Source organism: Heptranchias perlo, chromosome 3, assembly GCF_035084215.1.
Source record: "Heptranchias perlo isolate sHepPer1 chromosome 3, sHepPer1.hap1, whole genome shotgun sequence".
NCBI classification, from domain to species: domain Eukaryota; kingdom Metazoa; phylum Chordata; class Chondrichthyes; order Hexanchiformes; family Hexanchidae; genus Heptranchias; species Heptranchias perlo.
Window position 1 is genome coordinate 98,705,140 of NC_090327.1, and position 26,541 is coordinate 98,731,680.

At 41.5% G+C, this 26,541-nt stretch overlaps 1 protein-coding gene across 1 annotated transcript in view; it reads right to left on the minus strand.

Annotated features, from left to right (window-relative positions):
- LOC137318085 (transcriptional activator GLI3-like) overlaps positions 1–26,541 on the minus strand; it is a 371,554-nt gene that overhangs the window by 85,372 nt on the left and 259,641 nt on the right. The window contains exons 6-9 of the mRNA XM_067981056.1: positions 22,111–22,257; positions 15,956–16,157; positions 1,153–1,369; positions 782–895 (exon numbers count right to left, since the gene is read on the minus strand). Of these exons, the coding sequence (XP_067837157.1) occupies positions 782–895; positions 1,153–1,369; positions 15,956–16,157; positions 22,111–22,257 (680 nt within the window). The remainder of the gene's footprint in view (positions 1–781; positions 896–1,152; positions 1,370–15,955; positions 16,158–22,110; positions 22,258–26,541) is intronic.

Below are 26,541 nucleotides of genomic sequence, written 5' to 3' on the forward strand. Positions count from 1 at the left end.
AGCATTATGTACAACCTGCAGATCCAAGCTATGCTGCCAGCTGCGCCTCGCACGGAGTCCTGCTCCTCAGCTGGTTCATTTTAATCTTATAAGAGAACAAATGGAAGCATCAGCTCTCTCACTGCATTAAAGATATTCCACATTAGGGTTACGAGGTTCACGGGAGGTGCAATGGACCAATGGGACACTAAAACATGGCTTTGCACCAGACTGAAGGTATAATGCATGAGGTGTGAAGCCCAAGGTTGGGGGAACGTGAGCCTACCTGCCAGAGATGGTCTCACACCAACAGCTCTTCGGTGTTCCTGGGAATCAGATCACTGATCTGACTCCCAAATTACACTGAAATTTTCCCAGTGATGCTCGTTGTTGACTCTAAAGCAATAACATTACAGCACTGAAAGGCAGGCTGGGAACAGTGACTTAAAGATTTGCACGAGTGACTGTTGCTCTATTTTTTTTACTATGTTGACAGAGCAGAGATACACATGCACTGTAAATCAACATCTGATTCAGGCAGAGATAGTTTACGCAGAACTGAACGTGGCATCAGCACCACAACACATCCCCGTGCACCACCCAAGATACTTCTTGAAGCTGTATTACAAGTTTAAACACCATATTTAATTACCTTCATATTAAAGGGAAAGCAAACAATATGAAGGGCAAAACAGTTTCTGTAATTGGTCCCTCAGCATTCTGCTGGAAGTGGTGTGTATTACAGAAAGCATCAGCTATGAAGGGAAGAATGAGGGCTGATTAATTAAATTCGCTGCCATACCTGCTCACTCCCTCCACCTGGGCTCGGCAGTTCTTCATCGGGTTTAATCCTTGAGCGTTTATTTTGCATTGGGTCACCTGTGCTGCTCACTGCAGACTCACTCGTAGGCTTACTCTAATAGATGAAAAGAAACTTATTTTAAAGCATGATTGAATGAAACACAACAATGTAAGGTTATAATGTCCATAATATATTGAACAACGACACTGACACAAATTATTACTTATTAAAACGATAACAGTATCCAGTCAGTTATTGTATTACACAGTCATAACTGCATATCAATAGCCTAATAGCTGAAGCAATTCCTTTACAACTCTATAACTATCCTTCTAACTGTGATTTTTACTTTTCCTCTTGTGATGTCTTACCTGTGTGGATTCAGAAGGACAAGAGGTAATCTGTGCAGAGGTTAGTACAGTGGATAGGCCAGGCATATGGCGCTGAGGAACAAACGTTGGAGCAGGATGGATGAGAGGAGGACTGTGGCCGAAGGCGGAGCCCAGAGTTTGCTGACGGCTCATTATCTGGTGGTGCATTTGTTGGATGGCAACTGGCGTGGCGGGGTAAGGGAAGCTGAGAGCGGGACTAGGTAAAAACAAAATACAGAAGAGGATTACTCGGTGGACAGGTAGGATGAATAAAGAAACACTTTTCTTTCTGCGCTGTATGTTAAAATGTGCCTAATGTTCTCAAAGTACATTTAGAAGAATTGAATTCATTGAATGGAATTTCGATTTGAAAGGATTTTTACACTAAAAACTTAACACAGAGTAATCCAGTTTCACATTAGGAATGCTGCTCTTTACTGACTGGGAATGCTTTATATAGTCTACTGTTGATAATTAAAAGTTTTTTTTGGGCTAAAAAAGGTCCAATAATTTGAATTGAGCGGCCCAAATAACGTAGTAAAGTGGGAATTCAGTGATTAAAAATGGATTAGCAGATCATATGAATGAAGCAACTTGGAATTAAGTGGAGACGACTATAAACTGTTACAAATCAAAAGTTAGCTGTGCCAATAAAAATTCTAAATATTCCAGAGGTAACAAAGATCACTCAGAATATTACTAACTGCAAACAAAGGGGAACAGTCAAAACAGCCATTTGGAGTTTTTATTCCCCCATTATTGTCTGACGCCAGAGACTTCAGTGCAAATTCTAGGCTGACACTCCAGTGTAGTACTGAGGGAGTGCTGCACCGTTGGAGGTGCCGTCTTTTGGATGAGATACTAAACCGAGGCCCCGCCTGCCCTCTCAGGTGAATGTATAGATCCCATGGCACTATTTCGAAGAAAAGGAGAGGAGTTCTCCCCAGTGTTCTGGCCAATATTTATCCCACAACAAACATCACTAAAACAGATCATGATTGCTGTTTGTGGGAGCTTGCTGTGTGCAAATTGGCTGCCAACTTTCCTACATTACAACAATGACTACACTTCAAAAGTACTTAATTAGCTGTAAAGCACTTTGGGACATCCTGAGGTTGCGAAAGGCACAATATAAATGCAAATCTTTCTTTCTTACATATAATTTCTTGTTACACTATTCGGTTTCTTCCACTAACTGCTGCAAGCAGCCATATCTTCTCCTTCAGACTAGATATTCCACACACATACAAGAGTCAACTTCCAAACTAGCTGCATGAGAGGAGAACTATGATGAATAAATAGATGTTCACTGGGCAGAAATATGGTTAACATGTCAAATAAGCCCAACAAGTACCAATTCTCCACCCCCCACCCACCGCACCAATTTTCTCACCACCTCCTCTCCTGAACGTATTCACTCCTCACTGGAGTACCTTGCCCGATTGGCCATTGTACGTGTGTGAATTGTGGGAGGGAGCACCACGATCAAACTGGATCTTGTCCTTTCTCGACACACACACAATCCAGCAACTGTCGCTGGACAGCACTCAACAATGGGGACCATCCCTCGGTAACGCGGGGCATGGAGGATGTCTATGGTGCCTCTACTGTTGTCCCAGCTGAGATCAGGGATCACATCACAGAACGGCAATCAAACGTGGGCCTCCCTGATTTGTACAGTTCCAGCATCTCACTGGACAGACTCACTGAACCATTGGGACAGCTATGAAAACATGCAGTTCTAATCTATAACTACACCACGTGAATGGACTTTGACTCCAAGTAACCATCCTTTCAGCCTATTCCTGTGGTGGGTCAGACTGCCTATATGAGACAAGACAGGAACGGTAACAAGTGAACCATTATGGTTGTGACTGATGAAGAATTACAACTCTGCATCTTCTGTTAAAGTTGGGCCATCCATTGCTGGTAGGCAGCAGAGACTAGATGTTGCCAGATGTTTTTTTGGATTGGATTGTACAAATTCTTGACGGCAAGATATATAGGAAAGTTTGAGCACATCTGATCAGCTGCTCAAGACTGAAGAGTATTGAAAGTCTTCCCATACTTAGTGAAGGCGGGGAGAGGAGAAACAATCATATGCCCACACTTCCTGCAGGCAGGAAAACTTTCACCCTTCTTTGGACTGCTGTGTTTCCTCCTCACTGATTGCCATAGATCTCTGATTATCTCATGCTTTCTCTAAGAATCTCTACAGCCGTTCTTTTTCCATCGTTGGAGGTTGACAGCTAGTACAGGTTTCAGAAGGGCTCAGAATGCTAAGAATATAGGAAGAAACGCAAAGAGAGAGAGAGAGAGAGAAAGACAGAAAAAGAAAAAGAGAGGCAAGTAGATAGGAAGAGAGGAAAAAAAAGTCTTGTGTGCATACGGGGAAATATACATGAAAATCTTGAAAATACAGAATAATAATTTGTAAGATGAAAGAAAGTCATAATGACTGGGAAGCACTGGTTACTGGGAAGTCAAATTTACATGTCAGCTCCACTCCCTGGGCTGTGTCACATGTTAAACACAGCAGCACTCCGAGTACTGCACTTAAGTGGAGGCCCAGATGGAGCTGGTGTCTCGCACACATCAGATCAGATGCCTGATGGCACCACTGCTAGTCTTCAGATGATGGCAAAAAGTATCCGGTATCAGAGCTTTGCCAGTCACATATCTCTGAAAGGCCAGTGCTGAGACAGAGAAGAGTCTAAAACAGTGTAGGCGCCAGAGTTGCAGGACTCCTACGTCAATATCGAAGCTTAAGTGTCGAATTTTATTTAGCAAAATTACTTGAAAAGGGACCATTCTAGACTACCAGATAAGGAGGATGAGTCAGAGTCCGAACACTAAGTTCAAGTCAACTGAAAGAGTCTTATTGGTTGTCTGAAATAGGAAGTTCCCTAGAACATTCTGGAGTCAATACAACTTGTCTTTCATTTTTATCAAGGCCAATTCATGCCCAGGAGTTGGTGCTAGGTTAAACTTTCTTGCTGAATTTTGTAAATGAGTGAGTGTAAAAGAAAGGTTGGTATTGGGGTTGTATCCCAAAGCTGCCCAAGTTGAATCTCCCAAGTCTCTTTATTAAAGTGAATATAAACAGCACATCTATGTGAAAAATACTGAATGGTCAAGAAACCCATGGTGAAAGCACAGAATGGCTTTGATTGCAGAAATAGAACTCCATTGAATAAACTCTTAAATGAATTACAGCAAGGAGCATACAACAGAGCTGTGAAATGAAAAAACAAAAAAAATTAAACTGAAGATTTCTGAGGTTTAACTGTTATCCAACTGTACTAGGCATCAGGGACTGAGGAAGTCTTGGAATAACTCATTCTGATCAACTGCAGTGAAGCAGAAGAACTATAATCACCAATGCCCACATGAGCAGAGTTTAATGTGACTATCACTTCGGGAGGCATCTCATGAGCTACATGCGACATTTTGAACAAAAGTCAGCCATCCAGATTTAACCCGTGAGTGAGTGAGTGAATGAATGAGGGTGCGTGTGTGTGCGTGCTTGTGTTGGTGTGTGTGCATGTATGTGTCTGTGTTGATGTGTGTGCTCACGCAAGGGTGTGTGTGGGTGAGAGATATCAAATCTCAATTAAAACTTGAATCTTCATTATGAGGTCATAAAAATTACCTAACAAAAAAGCAACACAATTAAACCATCTTCCCATTAAAAATATTGCCAAGGTTATGCAACATTTACTACAGGCTAATTAGGATATTTGTCAAATTCCCACTCTGCAAAAACTTAGCAACTGCAGGGCAAAATGCAGTTGATTTAATGTCAGTGAAGTACACTTTTGCACATATATTCATATTTCATTTTCCATTTAAAGCAGTACATTTCAATCCTGGCATGAGCTAAGTCTTTCCATATGTCTCTAGATCTTATTACAAACAGAGAAAAAAAATCAATCATTTAAATCTGTTGTGAGCTTCATGCTTGTCATATCACTCATTCACTTGTGAAGACAGAAAGCTCAGACCATACTGAGTGTCACCTACAGAATTTCCATCAGACTTGTTTAGTTAAAGGAATTGATGGATTAACCTCTCCACTATGAAACTGCCTAAATTGGTGATCAATGAGTTTCAATGATAGACTATTCCATTGGGAAGGCTTTTCTCCCTCCTTGAATTAAATGTCATTAAATGTCTATTAAAGCACATTACACATGCTAATACCTGTCATCACTTCATTACTCGACTGTACTCTCAGACCATTGTTAGTACACAGGAAATCACATCAAGACTATGCTGCAGTCTACATGATGCTTATATTAGTTGTCAAAACCAGTTAGCGGTACACAATATAGCAACTCTATTCCTCCCTGCTGTGTATTCGGTTACCGGACTCTGCTCAGTCCAATAGTTATTTCTCAAACAAAACGTTACTAAATAATTACCATCTCGTGGTCCAGCTTAAATTATTTCATTAAAAATTCTAATAATCTTGGTTGTAATTTTATACACTTTTTAAAAAACAGGAATATTAAAATGAACTATGAATGATAAAACTTTTATAACTTTTGACTTATTTCTCTTCAGTTTCTTGAGCTGAAATTTGACAGTTCTTTACCTTACTTCTGATTCACAATGGTCAGTACTTCCCTTTAGCATGTCAAATACTTAAGCACAAAAAAAATTCTATTCACAAGACTGATTAAAACAACTGCTCCAATGGCTGTTTTCAACATGTTTAAAATCATCAGACACAAAGTTATCAAGAACGCACACATTGGATATTCATTGCACTTCATTTTTCCACTGAATTTCTTCCCTCCTTCCACAAGATGCAGATGAATAAGGCCATTCGACCCATGTCAATGGATCAATCTGTAAAAAAGACCAATATTATCGCATGCCCGCTCCCCTATCGTGTCATCTAACTGACTCTTGAACAAGTCTACAGTTTTCACCTCCACTACCCTACCCAGAAAGCCATTCAAAATGTAAACATCTTCACCATCTCCTTGTTCTAGCATTCTAACAAGCATTGAAGTAGTACTCTGGATTACCCTTGTATATATTGTTTAATATTGATAAAATTCCTTCTCAGTCATCTCTTTTCAAGCCTAAAGAACCCCAGAGTTTCTTCAGTCTTTCCTTATAATTCGTTCCTCTGACACAAGTAATTAGCCTTATGTCTCTTTTCTGCACCATCTTCACGGCTTGAAGATTTCTCTTCTGCCTTGACTCAGTGGCAGCACTCTTGCCTTGGAGTCAAAAGCTCATGGGTTCAAGTCTCACTCCAGAGACTTAAGCGCATAATCTAGGCTGACATTTCAATGCTGCACTGTCAGAGGTGCCATCTTTTGGATGAGACATTAAACCGAGGTCCCGCCTGCTGTCTCAGGTGAATGTAAAAGATCCCATGGCACTATTTGAAGAAGAACGCAGGAGTTCTCCTGGTGACTTGGCCAATATTTAATCCTCGGCCAACACCACTAAAAACAGATTAATCTTGATTTATCTCATTACTGTTTGTGGGAAATTGCGATGGGCAAATTGGCTGCTGCATCTGCCTGCACTGCAACAGTGTCTACACTTCAAAAGTACTTCTTTGGCTGTACAGCACTTTGGGATGCCTTGAAGATGTGAAAGCCACTTTATAAATGCAAGTTCTTTCTTTGATGACTAAAACTAAATAGAGTCCTCCAGGTGACCAGGACACTGTAAACTTCTTCCGGAGGCATTGACTTCTTTTTGGGGTACAGTATGCATGAAAATTAGCTGTCCAGTAGTACCTTGCCCAAGTGCCCAGTCTACATGTTGGAACCCAGAAAGCAAGGGTGGTCAAGCTAGTCAACCATCGGAGGCAGAGCCTGATCCTGACATCCAAGCACACGTACTCCTTGCAGCAGGTACTGATGGCGATCAGAAGTGGGAAACCTGGCCAATTGTCCCCTCATTAACCCACTGGAGTTCAAACTACTGCCCCTACTGCCACTCTAGTTAGAATCATAGAATCTCACAGCACAGAAGGAGGCCATTTGGCCCATCATGCCTGTGCTGGCTCTTTGAAACAGCTATCCAATCAGTCCCACTTGCCCGCTCTTTCTCCATAGCCCTGCAAATTTTTCCTTTTCAAATATTTATCCAATTTCCTTTTGAAAGTTACTATATTGAATCTGCTTCCACCACCCTTTCAGGCAGTGCATTACAACAAATTTTCTCCTTATCTCCCCTCTGGTTCTTTTGCCGATTATCTTAAATTTGTGTCTTCTGGTTACCGATCCTCCTGCCAGTGAAAACAGTTTCTCCTTATTTACTCTATTAAAACCTCTCATAATTTTGAACACCGCTACTAAATTTCCCCTTATCTTTCTCTGCTCTAAGGAGAACAATCGTAGTTTTTCCAGTCTCTCCACATAACTGAAGCTGCTCATCCTTGGTACCATCCTAGTCAGTCTTCCTTGCACCCTCTCTAAGGCCTTGACATTCTTCCAAAAGTGTGGTGCCCAAAATTGGACACAATACTTTAGCTAAGGCCTAACCAGTGATTTATAAAGGTTTAACATTACCTCCTTGCTTTTGTAATCTATGCCTCTATTTATAAAGCCAAGGATCCCCAATGCTTTTTTTTAAAAAACAGCTTTATCAACTTGTCCTGTCATCTTCAAAGATTTGTGTATGTGAACCTCCAGGTCTCTTTGTTTTTGCACCCCCTTTAAAATTGAGACCAAATGACTCAGCACAAATCTAACCTAATATCTTCCAGGTCTGAACGGCTTAGCTACTCACTGCACTTAACCGGTTGAGTCATTATTAGATTCACTGCATTTCCCAAGGAGGAATCTAGATTTGCCAAGCAGTTTATGTTTTCCACATTGGGCAACATTACAACTGGGTGCAGCAGGTGACAACTGTAAGGACAAAAGTGTCTTGAAATTGACTCAGGTGATTGCTGGGAGCACAGAAAGACTTGAAAAAGTATACTGTGGGATCAATGAGCAACTCAAGTTATCACAAGGGTGCTCATAATGCAGGCAGTGGGCTACAGGCGACCCCCAACCCCCATCCAGGTCTTGGCAATCTGACCCTTGAAGGTCAGGCTACATTTCTTATTTACTGGTTGGTCTTGTTTGAACTTTGTGGGCTGGAGCCTTGCAAAGAGCCGATTTAAACGCTGTTGCCTTTGATGGATAACCCTAACCCTTTGACAGCACCTCCCAAACCTCGACCTCCACCACCTAGAAGGACAAGGGCAAGAGGTGCATGGGAACATCATCACCTTCAACTTCCCCTCCAAGTCACACACCATCCTGTCTTCGACATATATCACCGTTCCTTCATCGTCGCTGGGTCAAAAATCTGGAACTCTTTACCTAACGGCACTGTGGGAGTACCAACACCTCAAGAATTTCAGCGGTTCAAGCAGGTAGCCCACCACAACCTACTCAGGGTGACTAGGGATGGGCAATAAATGCGACCTTGACATTGATGCAAATATCCCAAGAACAAATTTAAAATGTTTATTTACGTTGCAGGATTCTCGATTGAGGGAATTTGTTAATTAGCGTCAATGCAACACTCAGGTACACTGCAGCATGAGTGGCAGTGTATAATTCTTACCCACAATTCCCAAACGAGGAATTAGCGATCTCAGCCAAGCCACTGAGGGAGGCAGAGATACAACCACACTTAGAGCTTGGGTGCGAGGGGAGACATCAGAAAAAACTCCAGGATTGGAGTAGGGGAGCAGGGATAGGGTGGAAAATAAAGAGGGGTCATAAGTCCATACCAAAACAAAAGATTTTGGGGTAAGGGTTGGAACATATTCCCTCTATTCCCCCCAGTAGTTGCACCTATGCACAGAAGGGTGGCGAGATCTCCAAATATGAGACAACTGGACTCAATATTGCACAGCTCCCAGCTGGCAATTCAAAGGCCACATTGGCAGAGGTCTGTGGGCAGGTTAACTGTTCAGTTTCTCACTCTATGATTGGACAGTAGAAAGTATCTCAAGGAGTAAGGAATTCAGGCCAGTTGTAGCGAACTGACATCATTCAACAGAAATAAAAAAAGTTCTGTTGAATGTTCAGTATTTTGGAACGTATGCCAATAAGATGATTATGATATAACTCAGCACGATAAGTGGGTTTTACTGCATTAAACCATGACCAAGGTCACTGGTTTGAGGTTTTCACAGAAAAAAATGGCAAGAATTGCAGAACATGATCCTCAAAACACTGGTAAAAATCCCTGAATACCACATAATAAAAAAAATAGAATTTGAATTATTGGGTCAGCATGAACCAGCAGCCCTAGTAATAAATGAACAGAACTGCTAAATGCAACCTCAAAATCATGAAATCTCTTATAATAAAAGCAGAATCTCACTTTTTCACTCACCAGCGGCCCTGGCCATATCACTCAGCGGAACCTTTCTGGTAGAATTTCTATTAGAAACCATAGAAAAGATACAGCACAGAAGGGGGCCATTCGGCCCATCGTGTCCGCGCCGGCTCGAAGAACAACCAGGTGCCCATTCTAATCCCACCTTCCAGCACCCGGTCCGTAGCCCTGCAGCTTACAGCACTTTAGGTGCAGGTCCAGGTACTTTTTAAAAGAGTTGAGGGTCCCTGCCTCCACTACCAATTCGGGCAGCGAATTCCATACACCCACCACCCTCTGGGTAAAAAAGCTTTTCCTCATGTCCCCTCTAATCCTTCTGCCAATCAGCTTAAATCTGCTAGGGGAAACAGGTACTTCCTGTCTATTCTATCTGGGCCCCTCATAATTTTGTACACCTCAATCAAGTCTCCCCTCAGCCTCCTCTGCTCCAAGGAAAACAACCCCAGCCTATCCAATCTCTCCTCATAGCTGCAATTTTCAAGCCCTGGCAACATTCTTGTAAATCTTCTCTGCACTCTCTCCACAGCAATTACGCCCTTCCTGTAATGTGGTGACCAGAACTGCACACAATACTCCAGCTGTGGCCTTACCAGCGTTTTAAACAGTTCCATCATTATATCCCTGCTTTTGTATTCTATACCTCGACTAATAACGGAGAGCATTCTGTATGCCTTCTTCACAACCTTATCTACCTGTACTGCCATCTTCAGGGACCTGTGCACATGCACTCCAAGGTCTCTCACTTCCTCTACCCCTCTCAATATATTCCCGTTTACTGCATATTCCCTTTTACTGTTTGCCCTCCCTAAGTGCATTACCTCACACTTCTCCGGGTTGAACTCCATTTGCCACTTTTCCGCCCACTCCACCAACCAATTGATATCTTCTTGGAGTCTACAGCTATCCTCTTCACTATCAACTACACGGCCAATTTTTGTGTCGTCTGCAAATTTGCCAATCATGCCCCCTACATTCAAGTCCAAATCATTAATATATATCACAAACAGCAAGGCACCCAACACTGAGCCCTGCGGCACACCACTGGAAACGGATTTCCATTCGCAAAGACATCCATCGACTTTTACCCTTTGTTTCCTGTTACTGAGCCAATTTTGGATCCAATTCGCCACATTTCCCTGTATCCCATGGGCTTTTACCTTTCTGACCAGTCTGCCATGTGGGACCTTGTCAAATGCCTTACTAAAATCATGTAGACAACATCTACTGCACTACCCTCATCAATCCTCCTTGTCACCTCCTCAAAGAATTCAATCAGATTTGTAAGGCATTACCTTCCCTGAACAAATCCATGCTGACTATCCCTGATTAAACCATGCCTTTCCAAGTGACAGTTTATCCTATCTCTCAGTAGTGATTCTAATAGTTTGCCCACCACCGAGGTTAAGACTGACCGGCCTATAATTGTTCGGCCTTTCCCCCGTAACCTTTTTAAACAATGGTACTACGTTTGCAGTCTTCCAGTCCTCCGGTACCTCCCCTGTATCTAGTGAGGATTGGAAAATGATCCTCAGAGCATCCGCTATTTCCCCCCTGGCTTCCTTCAACAGCCTAGGAAACAATCCATCCGGCCCTGGTGACTTATCAACTTTCAAGGATTCCAGTCCCTCTAGTACTTCCTCTCTCGTTATGTTTACCTTATCCAATATTTCACACCTCTCCTCTTTAACTGCTACGTCTGGATTGTTCCTTTCCTTTGTGAATACAGAGACAAAATATTCATTTAAAACCCTACCCACATCCTCTGCTTCTACACACAAGTTACCCTTATCATCCCACACCACTGGAAACGGATTTCCATTCGCAAAGACATCCATCGACTTTTACCCTTTGTTTCCTGTTACTGAGCCAATTTTGGATCCAATTCGCCACATTTCCCTGTATCCAGACGTAGTAGTTAAAGAGGAGAGGTGTGAAATATTGGATAAGGTAAACATAACGAGAGAGGAAGTACTAGAGGGACTGGAATCCTTGAAAGTTGATAAGTCACCAGGGCCGGATGGATTGTTTCCTAGGCTGTTGAAGGAAGCCAGGGAGGAAATAGCGGATGCTCTGAGGATCATTTTCCAATCCTCACTAGATACAGGGGAGGTACCGGAGGACTGGAAGACTGCATCTACTGCACTACCCTATCATCCTGATAGGTCCCACCTTTTCCTTAGCTATCCTCTTGTTCTTAATGTACTGATAAAGCATCTTTGGGTTTTCTTTAATCTTACTAGCTAATATTTTTTCATGCCCTCTCTTTGATTTCCTTATTTCCTTTTTTACGTCATCCCTGTACTTTCTATACTCCTCTAGGCTTTCTGCAGTATTCAGTTTTCTGTGACAGTCATAAGCTTTCTTTTTCTGCTTTATCTTGCCCCATATACTTCTAGACAACCAGGGGGCTCCAGATTTGGCAGTGCCACCCTTTTTCTTTGAGAGGACGTGCCTGCATTGTACCTGTAGAATTTCACTTTTTAGTGCCTCCCACTGGTTTGCCACTGATTTCTCCTCAAGTAGTTGTGTCCAGTCCACTTCTGCCAAATCACCTCTCAGTTCTGTAAAATTTGCCTTCCCCCAATTTAAAATGTTTACTCCTGATTTAACTCTGTCCTTTTCCATAATAATGCTAAAACTAACTGAATTGTGGTCACTATCTCCAATATGGTCACCCACTGTCACTTCACCCACTTGCCCATCTTCATTTCCCAGGACTAAATCTAGAATTGCATCCCCTCTTGTTGGGCTTGTCACGTACTGGCTAAAAAAGGTCTCCTGGACACCGATCAAGAATTTTGTGCCCTCTGTGCCCCTCACACTGTTTGAATCCCAGTCGATGTTGAGTAGTTGAAGTCCCCTACTATTATTGCCCTCTTATTTTTGCACTCAGAAATTTGCCTACATATCTGTTCTTCTATCTCCCTTTCGCTATTCGGGGGTCTAAGTACACTCCGAGTAGCGTGACTGCCCCTTTTTTTATTTCTTAGCTCAACCCATATGGCCTTGATTGATGATCCATTTAGCATATCACCCCTTCTCACTACTGTAATTGATTCTTTAACCAATAATGCTACCCCACCCCCTCCTTTTTTATCACCCACTCTATCCTGCCTGAAAACTCTATATCCAGGGATATTGAGCTGCCAATTATCCCCCTCTTTAAGCCAGTTTTCCATTATAGCAATGATATCATGCTGCCACATGTCTATCTGTGCCCTTAGCTCATCTGCTTTGTTTGTAATACTCCTTGCATTGAAGTATATACCCTTTAACCCCGTCAAATTCCTGTGCTGAACACTATTTAACCTTTGCTTCTTTTGCCTTTCTGAGTCGCTAACTACGTCACTAACTGTTTTTCTACTTCCCGTTTCCTGGTCTGAATTTGTCCTATCTGTACCTGCCCTTTGGTTCCCATCCCCCTGCCATACTAGTTTAAACCCTCCCCAACAGAACTAGCAAATGCCTCCGCGAGGATATTGGTCTTGGTTTTGCTTGGGTGTAACCCATCCAGCTTGTACAGGTCTCGCCTTTCCCAGAATCGGTCCCAATGCCTTAGGAGTTTAAACCCCTCCCTCCTACACCATCTCTCAAGCCATGCATTCATCTGGTCTATTCTCCTATTTCTGCTCTCGCGAGCACATGGCACTAGGAGTAATCCTGAGATTACTATCTTAGTGGTCCTGCTTTTTAATTTATTTCCTAACTCCCTATATTCTGCTTGCAGGACCTCATCCCTTTTTTATTGGTAAAACTCACACAGGAAGTGATTGGGCAAATTGAAAGGACATTCCAAACCAAGCTCGTGAAACTTTGTTTTGTGAAGTAAATATTGTGCATGTGACATTTTTAGGAAGCTACCTTGAAGCGGCAGGTTCTGTGGAATCAGAAACAAACTTGGGGCATTTAGAAAAGGTTTCCTTGGAAAATTAATAGAGTGGCAAGCAAGCGCTATGGTGGGACGTACCAAGTTGGAAGAAGGGGCATTATTAATGCCAATGAGGCAGCAATTGGGTTACCTGTGGCAGTGGGTCATCGCAGCCTTGGCAGAAAAAACTTGATTTTCTGTCAGGTTTGCACCATGGATGAACATTTTCTTCCAGCTTTGCTCAATAAAAGGCCATTGGGGTCAAATGCCACAAAGGAGCTCCATGACCCACCAGAGGGGGAAGGAAGCAGGCAAACAATAAATCAGGGGAAAAAAAATCTAATTCTCACAATGGAATGTATAAAAACATTCACCTCAAAAAGTCATGTTGCATTGTGATTGTGAGAGAGTGTGTGTGTGTGTGTGTGTGTGTGTGTGTGTGTGTAGTCATGAATTATTACAATGCACTAAGGCTGTGGCAGACAGTATGTATGATTGATAGGGTATTAATCAGAAGATGCATATCAGACTCAAAATTTGTTCTTGAGCATACTTCTAATGGTAAATTTCATGTTCACTGAGCTCACTGGCAGTTTGTCCAATTTATTTTTCAACATGCTACCCATTCATCAAAGAACAAAGTGACTTAACTCTCCCCTCTTCAATTATCTAACAGAGTAATAGAGACTTTGACCATGTGCCGCAGCATTATAATTCAGATGATTAAGTTATCTAAGGGTTAATTTATTTATTTTATGTACATGACCATAAAACAAAAATCACAGCCTAATCTGCACCGTTGCATCAGTTTTTGTACGTTCACACACAGATTGATCTGATCAGCTGAAAACAGTAGGGGTATGTGCTGGTGTTAGCTGCCAGCCAATGCACTGTTACAACTCTGCTTTGCTGTTTGTTTCTTCTTGTCGAACCGCAAACTCCATTGCAATTTACGGATTTTACCTCAAAAAGGTACAGTTTGACTACTGTTTATGTAAACTTGTCACAATGTAGAAAGATTCATCAGCCAGGTAATTTACAATGGGCAAGAACAACACTGAAAGGGAAGAGGCCCTTTGAATTACCCTCAAGTTTAAAGTTATATATTAATTAATTAAAACAGTTTTAATATCAGCAATGGTGTTTCAGGTTCTGGGCCTAGCTTGCATCCCCACCCACCCAAGCAATATTTTTCTAGTCAATTAACAGATCAAAAACATTGGAATCATAACAAATGCAAATGACAACTCTTGACAACAACGTCACCTTAGCGTTAGTCAAATGCACCCGATTTTGCATTAAGCAGCTGTACATCGAAAAATAATGTGGTGGTGTTTTTCAAATAAGGCTTTCTTTTTTTAAAAAAAGACAAGCAAACAGCCACATTACTGTACATGTCTTCGCTTAAACTGCAAAATAAGTTGAGCACTTGCTACCTTCTCTTTACTACTGCAACCCAAATACTTGCTACCCCTTCGGGACTCGGAAATGCGAGCTATTCCTGGTTGTGCTGTGAGCCTGACAGAGGCACAACAGACGCCACTTTCAACAACAGACTTCAACCCACAGTCTTCATAAAGGGAGCTTCACATCATTCTGTAACACAACACAGCCAAGCAATCAGGCTAATTCACAAATGGTAAAACAGGAAGAAAGGTCAGGAGCGCACATTCGTTTACATTTTCATAATCATCAGGAGGAAGGCAAAGCACTAGCACAAATAACAAACCATTGCAGCAGGTGATTGCACTCCACTTAGTAAAACCCCAGTGAATTGCTGTGGCACTGTTTCTCTCTCTCCAGGTTAGTTCGGTCGGTCCTGGCATTAATTCAATAGTGCCGTTTAAACCCCAACCTTGTTCATCCAGCAAGATCTTAGCAGTGGAAGAAATGAGTAAGACACAATGATCTAACGATGTCTAGAGTGAGGCTGCAGGCATCTCTCTCATGCGTAAGTTGAATAGCGGAAACAGGAAGGGGCTCTTTAGCAGGTACCTTCTAACCAGTCTGATCTCTGGGTTCTTCTGATTGTAGTTAGCTAAGATCTACGACTGATCCCATTCAGATATTTTTCAATACAGAAATTGAGAAGGGCAGAAAAAAGGCAGAATCCAAGATACAGAAATACTCTACAACTATTTTAAGGAACATGCTTTTTTTCCATGGAAACACATGACTCACAAGGTAATTGTAACAGAAATAATGAATGGCTCTTCGCTTTCCATACATGAAAAGAGATTTTAGCACTGCTTCATAAAGATGGTGACCCTTCAATTAATTTAAAAATTGTTCAACTAAACAGAAAGCCCCCTTCGTGCCATTTTCCTGACAAACTACTTGCACTTCGAGCAACTTCCACAAAATTACTACCAAGAACCCGGACCAAGTAACACAATAGTTTCCAGCTCTTCAGAAAATAGGCATAAAGAAAAAAAGGAATTGAGAAAAAAAATCATGGAATGTAAATGGATAAACAAGTAACAAACCATAAGCCTTTATCATTTACAAAGATGAAGTAACACATCCGATGAACCCTGAGCAACAGCGAATCCTTCTTACCTTATTGCACCAGCAGATAAGTGACCATAGGAGCCACTGGTGGAGGAGCTGCTGCGGGAGTTATTGAGTATGGTGACCAAGGAGTTGGGGGAAGTCCTTATCATAGTCTGTAGGTCAAAGTTGGGATCAGACAATGGGGATATAGACAGTGTACGCTTTCGGCTTGGCCTGGCTGACAGCCTTGGACTGGGGAATCGAGAGCCTGTTGCATTAAAGAAGAGAATTAGAGCAAAGTACCATGTAGTATTTCATGTTCAAACTGTCCATTTATTCATCATGCCCAACTAATGTGTAGAAGGAAGCTCAAAAAATGACTCTCTGATAAGCGGCTTACTTCTCACCTGTGATCTACTGGTTACAATTGAGGAAAATTAGGAAGAAGAATTTATCTTCTACTGCCTTACCTCAGGGGAGCTCTGTTTATTAATGTGCAAGCAAAATGATAAATTGCTAAACAAAAAGAAAAGGCTTCTATGTATTGCCCCTCTCATTTCTAGTGATTTATGAATCTGACGGCTGCTTAGACATTCACATCATTAATTCACCACAACCAGCGAGACAGTGGTTCAGACCTGCACCAGAAAATAAGGAAACCTTCAGAACAAAAGCTGACTGAATAGAAAATAAAAGTTGAGAAATTTCAAGTTGAAATTAAGTTGTACAGTTTGCAGCTACCGTTGGTTGCTGATCGAGATGGAAGTCATGTTGAGAAACTGTTTCTCTGAGGCAGTGACAATTATTTTTATACTTGTTAGAATAATCAGTGTGACCAGGGTAATAACTTAACTGTGGCACATTTACAGCTTCCAACAGTCACTTAAGGGCTAACCTTCCCCATATGCTATACAAGTGCAAATTTGTGCACAAAATTGCGGTCAATTATATATGGACGGAAATCTGCTTTTCCCCCTCTCCCCTGCAGTACGTTTTATGTACATAATCAGATGTAAATGAAGCCGATACATATTAGCTCCAGTTTTCCATTCTTTCCAGTAGCATACAAAGGGGGGATACAGGGAGCACACACTGGTATAAATGGATTTTCTTTTTTTTTTTGCAATCTTAAAGTTGAATAATTAGTAGAATGTCACGCAGCTTTCTATCTCTACATCCTCGATCAATAGGGGTTAAAATACCGAGGATAAATAAGACTGACTGGTGCCAAAGAGGGTAGGAACCACATGTCACGATTAACTGAAATAAGTCTTATCCGGGTTCCTGTGGCCAACAGGAAGGATGGGAAGGGGGGGGGGGCGGGAGGCTGGGGGCAAAGAATGCAGATGATAGGCCCAATTCCTGTAACGAAAATGTGCAAAAGCTCAATCTTATGCCGGTGTAAATGCCAATTGCATGGCTAGACAAAACTGAAGCCTTAGTGTCTGACTGACTATAGAGCTCATCAGACATGACTGTAATTGTGTCCTTCTACTGGTGATGCCAATGTTAGTCTGCAGCTGAATTACAAACACTTATATTTTACTTTAGCTCACAATTCTTATTTTATTGTATCCATTTCATTCATATAATACCAAGGAATGGCATTCTATTGAAGACAAAATTAATAAAACTTTTCAAACAAAAAAGGATCCAAAAAAGCACACCTTACTCAAACCTAGGCATAAATTTGAACCAGTGAAAGGGACAAAGTATTTTCAGGGTAATAAGAGTAGAGTTTTGCCAGTTCATTATGAATGAGGATAAAATTCCACCCATTTGTCTTCTCACCCTAATTAAGCAGGCTCTGAGCATTCTTTCCCTTTATAAATTGGTTGGAAAATTACCAATTTAACATGAGACAATAACACTTTATCCAGTAGGATTATAATTACACTTTAGACCAGAATATTTAGTTTCCAACAATTATAAAGCAGATTTTTCAATGATTACCTACAACGAGTTTTTTTTTAAAAGTTACATCTGTTATCAGTGTCGGTTTAGAGCTTTCCTTACTGTGTTTGTGGAACATTGAAACTTTTCAGAAATGATAATCACCATTTCTAAAAAAAACAAGCACGTTGATAATTATTTCACCTCATACTACCTGGACCATTGTGATTAATCGAAAGTTCTGTGAACCACTTTCGTTTTCTAAATTGGCCAATTGTATAGCCCAAGAAGAGGACTTTCTAGACTACAAACATAACAAACCTACAATGCAAATCCCAGTGGGAACCTCCTTAATCAAAGGAGTTTCAACAAACAGTCAAGAAAAACAGAAGCGGGTATAAATTAAGCGTCAGAATATCGCCAATAGGCCTGATGCAAAGTTCGGACTGGCTGAGCACTTCTGAAAAACCCATAATAGACGGGTGCTATCAGTCGTCTCCTGAACCATGCACTGTTATCAATCAGGGTTATGGTTTTAGCTCACTGACAAGAACAGTTTTTTTTAAATAAACTTTATTACAATGATTAGCAATCTCCACAATAGTGATAATGATCTCAGAAGTGAAGTTTGATTTCAATTTTAGCATGTGTAGGTGCACATTATTCCACAGAGAGTGGTGAGGACATGGAACTCACTACCACATGAAGTGGTTGAGGCAACTAACATAGGTGCCTTTAAGGTGGAGCTAGATAAGCACATGAGAGAGAAAGGAATATAAGGACATGCCAATAGGGTGAGATGAAGTAGGGTGGGAGGAGGCTCAAGTGAAGCAAAAACAATGGCTTAGACCTGTTGGGCCGAATGGCCTGTTTCTGTGCTGTAAAATTCTATGTAATATTAGCCTTCTGACTTCACTATCGTCCAAGTCATGGATATGGTTTTACGCTTAGGAAGCAGAATAGAAAAAAGCTCGGTCTGGAGTGTGGGGACCAGCGGAGTTCCACATGTTCTGGGCCCTGTGCTATTCACAGTATTCATGAACGATGGGAGGGGAATTATTCACCAATGACAGGGGCAAAAAAGAGCTGGAGAAATATTTTGCTTGGAATGGAACTGAGGCTCATAAAGATAAGAATGCATGAAGAGTCACTGTGTAAAGCATGATGGAAACATGGAAGTATCACACTAAGCAAGGTAACTGGCTCAGGATTTATAGTGTAGAATACAAGGTTAGAATAGGTGTTCAGCCTTGGCTCAGCAGTAGCACTCTCACCTCTGCGTCAGAAGGTGATGGGTTCAAGTCCCATTCCAGAGTTTTGAGCACATTCTCTATGGCTGGCATCTCAGTGCAGTACTCAGGGAGTGGAGCACTGATAGGGGTGCCGTCCTTCAAATGAGAATTTAAACCGAGGCCCCGTCTGCCCTCTCAGGTGGACCTAAAAGATCCCACAGCACTATTCGAAGAGAAGGGGAGTTCCCCTGGCGTTCTAGGCAACATTTATCCCTCAACCAACACCTAAAACAGATGATCTGGTCATTTATTTCATTGCTGTTTGTGGGACCTTGCTGTGCACATTGGCTGCCACGGTTCCTACATTACAACAGTGACGACACTTCAAAAGCACTTAATTGGCTGAAAAGCACTTTGGGACGTCCTGAGGTCGTGAAAGGCACTATATAATTGCAAGTTGCAAGGGCTGTGGATGCTGAGTCATTGAGTATATTCAAGGCTGAGATAGATAGATTTTTGGACTCTAGGGAATCAAGGGATATGGGGATCGGGCGGGAAAGTGGAGGTGAGGGCAAAGATCAGCCATGATCTTATTGAACGGCGGAGCAGGCTCGAGGGGCTGTATGGACTACTCCTGCTCCTATGTCTAAGAGAGTTCTTTCTTTCCATTATGTATATTTTTGAATTTCACTCCATTTACCTTTAGGGAAGGTGGAGCATGGACAAACTTTGTAGAACCTTTCCTCAGGGAATTAAATGGGTGGGACAGAATCATAGGAACATAAGAAAGGAACAGGAAAAGCTCTTTCATTCCAACTTGGATTGATCTCAACTTTACCTTCTCACATATCCATCAATCCCGCGTTCCCTATTGGGGAATGAGATTAACATTACTGTCCATTGGTCTTCAGCCACTTTTCCACTTAGGTGGACAGTGCGTTCATGTTATTTAATCACAGCTGTAAGGTTTTTACATCTGACTTGCATAAGTTTCTAAGCAATTAAAATGTTGCCTCGTTATCACATGGTTTACATATAGCAGTTATTTCCAATTGCAGTGCCTGAATGCAGCAAGATATGGAGGGAATCTTTTACTTAAGGACCAATTGGACCTTATTGACAATTCAGGATAATACACCTAATTAGCTTTCAGTTTTTAAATTAGGTGACTGAATGTTAATTCACTTTATACAGGAATATATTAATAGTGCAGAAATCAAACCTTTGCAGTATAATAAAGTCAGTAAACTATAAAAATGAATAAAAAATGATTGTTAACATCTAAAGAAAACCACTTCTACCAGCTACTACTTCAAAAAGATGAAGATAAATGATTTTTTAAAAGCTGTGGTGAGTACAATGACAGACATTTTACTGGATAAATAATTTAGTTTCTGTTTCAGGATATTATTCTTAAACTGTAACAGAAGAATAGAGTCATAGTGAGATGAATGATAGGGCATACAATCCCCACCTAATCCAGATTGAAGTTTGACAGCGAGTGGAGTTTAGATCCTTTTAATTGCTTTGTACAAAGAAAAAGGGTAAATTCATCCTGTTTAGATTAAAAGGAACTACTGACTAAACAGACTCTCATCAGCTGGGAAAAGGTGAGGTTAAGTGACCTTCCCACAATGCACTCTTCTTTTAATCTTCTATTTACACTACAAAATAACTCATTTGCATAATATCACTATGCATATTTGCCCCGCATGTTAAAACAATGCCTAATTTAAATGATGCTGCTGCTACACTTGAATTTTAATGTAACTAGTTTTTTTTCTACATTTAGAAGAAACTGCTCTCATAATAGCCCTGCGTAGAAAAGTAATATAAATTTTATCACCGTATAGGATTTAAACTGGTAACCTCACACTTGGCTGGTATTTCCACATCATCATATCTAAAACCCAGTTTCTCCTTTCTGGGAAACGTACATTTATTAGGCTCCAGGCATGTCGCTAGGATTACTGATCCTGAATTTTGTGAACTTTGCCACGGATTTTCTTTTGGATTCACAATCAGGTGACAGTAACTTTTAAAACTGTTTTTATATAATAAACAAACATGGTCTTTCCCACCAATGAATTGGGACTCAATATATTTTTTAATTTGGTTTTTCGAACACTGAGGAATCTCCAGAGTAGAATCAGACATTTGAAATGTTCATTATCTCTTCATTATTTAAAAAAAAGACATTCGGATTGTTAGATATTTTTCCCCCCAAAACATTTCTCCTCTCCAGTTCCTCTCCGAGCTGTAAATCATTGTCAGTTCTCAGCTATGAGGCTTCTGCTATTGCAGTTCTGAAGTTGGCCACTGAGAGGTGCATTGACTTGCTCAGCCTACCTCCAATGAAGTATCTCACCTGACAGCCTGACTGAGATTGAGAAAAAAATCTATGTGGAGAGTCGTGATGGTAAAACCCAATACCTTATCATTCTGGGGCATGCTGCATAAATATATTAACATACCATCTCCTCGCACAGCTATAGAGATACGGGCTGAGGAATATTTACAACGGCCCACACTCGATGCCATTTTCTCTGGCCTTTCTTTCCAAGGTCATGCCCTATTTCCTAACTGAATGGAAAGTAAGGGCACTCATTTCCCGGCTAGCACTGCTATTTTGAGCCCCATATGAAGCGCATGAGAATGGCCCAGGTAGGATTTTCTCCCCAATTTCCTGCCCCATTGTTGGGGAGCCAGGTTTTTTTTTAACATGGCTCTGCTGAGACTGAAGATTCACCTTCTGTGACAATGCAGGAGGGAGGCTCTGATCTACCACTCCATGGTGCTGCATGCCAGTGTGGTGAGTGCAATTCACCCTCCTAAAACTGGCAATTGCCCAACAGTAGTTAAACCTCACTCACCCCTCTGATGACACTCAACACCAAAATAAGATCAGATCAGATTAATGTCAGGTTCCTCAAACTACCAACTCTGTGATTGAACAGAGATTGTCTCTTTTTTAGGTTGCTTTTGTATGTTATAATGATTGAAATTTTGCCAGATTTTATTTTAAAACATTGGAATGCAAACTTTTACATGATTAATTTTCAATATACAACCATGTTTATTTTGGTTGTTACCTACCCTCCATTGCATGGAGATATTCCATGTGAAGAGCACCAGCAGTCGTTGTGCCAGCCGGAGGAAGGATGTCACCGTACGGGCTGCGATGGCCAGCCAACAGAGCCATCTGGTGGTAATATTCTGCTGGGCTGACTCCAGCATGGGATACTGCAAAAGCAAACAGACTTCAGATCATCACCAAGGTTGTTCAGTGAGGCCACAACAGCTGAACACAAGTTGCATTCTTGGACGGCACTTAAAACCTACTCTTCACACACATCAACTGATATGGCCACTGCCCATTTTTAGTTAACACTGGTCAGGTCTTTCTATAGCTCTAGGATATTCTACATAATAGTAAACAGGACTCTGTTCAAATTAAACAGGAGCATTTCCTCTGCATGCTATTTGTACATAAATTGTAAATGCATTCTTTATAAACGTGTCCTATTTCACCACAAACAGAAGAGATGAAATCCTTTCCTCAAATATATAAAGAACTGTGTCACCTACACTCCAGTGAAATACTAACATTTACAAAACTGCACGTCCCTTCCACAGTAAAGACAATTCCTAGCATTTGTCAAATGTAAGGAATCTTACAACACCAGGTTATAGTCCAACAATTTTATTTTAAAATCACAAGCTTTCGGAGATTATCTCCTTCGTCAGGTGAGTGACGAAGGAGATAATCTCCGAAAGCTTGTGATTTTAAAATAAAATTGTTGGACTATAACCTGGTGTTGTAAGATTCCTTACATTTGTCCACCCCAGTCCATCACCGGCATCTCCACATCATAGCATTTGTCAGACAGTTTTTAAGAGATATTTTTGATTTCAGTGAAATGCATCCTCGAAGACATGTTGTGCTTTAATCCCAAAAATTTAAAATGCAAAACAATAGATGAAGACATTTCTTAACAAATTAATTTGATTCTGATGGTGCAATGAAGTTCTAAAATCCACTTCTGCTCAATGGAGGAGGATGCAGGGATTTCTTTTTGGGACTATTTTAATCTGTGACGCAAACTGCAAAGAGCAAAGATCCAGTCACATGAACCTCGAAGTTATATCATAACTTATGTAACATTTGATTTCAGCCAGCTGTTACTGTCTAATATTTGAAGCTTCTGTTGAACCTTTGGGTTGATTTTTTGTGCGCTTGTTTTTTTTTTGTTCAGGGTTCTCAGAACTTTTACCGTTCTGGTTCTGGCCTCTTGAAGCCAGCACAGTTACGGTGAAGTAAGCACCTCAGTGGCAGAAGGGCACAAGACAGAGTTATTTTCTGCAGTGTGTTACCGTGATATTCACGCTCGCGTTTGGAATTTCCTTGCAGCTGCGCATCATGCACAGGAACTTTGCATCAACAATGCACATACCTGTTGGTCAGCTTTAAGCTGAAAACAGGAGAAGTGGATGCAGGGAACCCTCCTGTTATAAGTTAGCAGTCCATCCAAATTTTTTCTACTTTTTGTAAATCCATCTATAATAAAAACAGCTACTACTTGCATTTGTATAGTGCTTTTTAATGTGGAAAAATGGACACCAAGCCAAAGAAGAGATATAAGGAGCAATCAAACACGTAAGTTTTAAGAAGGATCTTAAAGGCGGAGAGGGAGGTGGAGAGGCGGAGGGGTTTAGGGGGATAATTCCAGAACGTTGGGCATAGATGGTCTTTAACGGTGGAGAGAATGCAGAAGAGGCTAGATTCAGAGGAACACAAAGTTCTGGTGGGGTTGTAGGGCTGGAGGAGGTTACAGAGATACGGAGGGGCGTGACCAAGGAGGAATTTGGTGGATGAGAATTTTAAATTGAAGGCGTTGGGTGACTAGGAGCCAATCTAGTTCAGCAAGGACAGTGGTGATGGGTGAGCGGGACTTGGAGCGAGATAGGAAACATGCATCAGAGTTTTGGATGAGGTGAAGTTTACAGGGTGTGGAGGATGGAAACTAGCCAGGAGAACATTGGAATTGTTGAGTCTGGACATGATAAAGGCATGGATGAGGGTTTTGGCAGTAGATGGGCTGAGGCAGATGCGAAGACAGATGATACTGTGGAGGTGGAAGGAGGCAGTCTTCGTGATGGAGCTAATACGAGGGTGGGAGTTCAACTCGGGGTCGAATAGGATACTGGGATTGCAAACAGTCTGGTTCAGACTGAGACAGTGACCAGGGAGGGGGATGAATCAATGGCGAGGGAACAGAGTTTGTGGCGAGGGTTGAAGATGATGGTTTTGGTTTTCCCAATGTTTAATTGAAGCAAATAAACATGCATGCGGAAGCTGACCCCCGTGTCTTCAGATAATGTTGCCAGAGGACAGCATGTAAATGAGAAAAAGGAGGGGGCCAAGAACAGATCCTTGGGGAACTCCAGAGATATTGGAGTGAGGGTGGGAAGAGAAGCCATTGCTGAAAATGTACTGGCTACAACTGGATAAGTAAGAATGTCACCAAGTGAGGGCAGTCCCACTGAGCTGGACAACGGAGGAGAGGCGTTGGAGGAAGATGGTGTGGTCGACCACGTCAAAGACTGCAGAGCGGTCGAGGAGAATAGTACACCACAATCATAGTCATACAGGATGTTATTTGTGACTTTGATTTGGGCTGTTTCAGTGGTGTGGCAGGGACAGAAACAAGATTGGAGAGATTCAAAGTTGCCAGAAAGATGGGCACAGATTTGGGAGACAAAAAAAAACACGTTCAAGGACTTTGGAGAGAAAAGGGAAGTTGGAGAAGGACAGTACTATCCAAGGTCAAAGGAGTTGAGGGTGGGTTTTTTTGAGGGGGGAGGAGTGATGATGGCAGTTTTGAAAGGGAGGTGGGCTCTACCCAAGGAGAGGATCCATTTACAATGTCAACTGGCATGGGTCCAGGAGGGGAAGTTGAGTGGTCAGCAATTTAGTGGGAATAGGGTCAAGAGAGCACGAGTTGGGTCCTCATGAATGAGATGAGCGTGACGTTAGCATGAGGGGAGGTAGGAGAGGTAAAATAAAAAATGATGCTTGCTCAGGGCAGCAAAAGGAAAGCTGGATGCAGCAAAGACTGTACAGAACCTGCAAATGATCATCTTATTGGAAACAATAGAGCTACCCAGTACATTTTTCTTAACAACTGAAATCTTTTGCTGCATAGCTTGTTTTCAATGACACAAGCTTCAATTATAATAATGAAATCTATTAATGCAATCAGTGGGAACCTCACTAAGTAACGCTGCTGAAAAGTTGCAAGTGCTCCCCAACATCCCTGATACCCACGCCTCGAGGGACTGCTGCCTTTATTTCGCACAGGAGATTAAATCTAGTTAAGCTTACCCTTCTCTAAACTGAATTCCATCTCCATAGTATTTATATGTTACCTACTCCTCAGTGCTGCACAGTGATTGCATTGGATATTATCAGGTTACAGTTAGGTGCAGGCTCAGTGATGGATCGTAGAGCAGGAATCACGCATCAGAGTCAGACTTTTTAAAAAAAAACTTTCTCTGCAACGTACTTTTTCTTTTTTAATTCATTTTTGGTTTGACTGGCCTTGATGCTTCTGGATAGGCACATAACCCAACCCTAGGCCTTCGTCAATTGATCATACCACCAGCAACTACAAGGGACCATCTGGACATGACAAGGCTCTCCCTTGCAGTGTTCCTTCCCTCTGCATGGAGGTGCTCAGCATTCAGGGAGGTACTGTAACTTCTGCAGAGCACAAATTGGAAGCGAGACTGGATCTATATTCATCTCTGTTACATGGCAGTGGGCGTCAATGCGATAAGACTCAGTTACATCCCACCTCCCTTGTGTTCTTAAGGACATTTAAAGTAATAATTCATAATTCTCAATGAATATACATTCCCTTAAGGAATAAAAATTCCACGGGTAAAATGATCTAACTGGGGCTAACTAGAGAAGTTAAGAATAGTATGGGATTAAAAAGAAGAGGCTTACAATGTTGCCATATAAAAACAGATTGTAGGAGCTTCTACAAGTATGTAAAAAGGAAGAGATTAGCAAAAGTAAATGTGGGTCCCTTACAGGCAGAGCCAGGAGAAATTATAATGGGAAATAAGGAAATGGCAGAGATGTTAAACAAATATTTTGTATCTGTCTTCACGGTAGAAGACCCAAAAAACATTCCGGAAATAGTGGAGAAGCAAAATTCTAATGAGAATGAGGAATGTAAAGTAATTAAGATTAATAAAGAAAAGGCACTGGAGAAATTAATGGGACTAAAAGCTGACAAATCCCCTCGACTTGATGGCCTACACCCTAGGGTTTTAAAAGAGGTGGCTGCAGAGATAGTGGATGCATTGGTTTTGATCTTCCAGAATTCCCTAGATTCTAGAACGGCCCCCATGGATAGGAAGGTAGCAAATGTAACCCCGCTATTCAAGAAAGGAGGGAGAGAGAAAATAGGGAACTACAGGCCAGTTAGCCTGACATCAGTAGTAGGGAAAATGCTA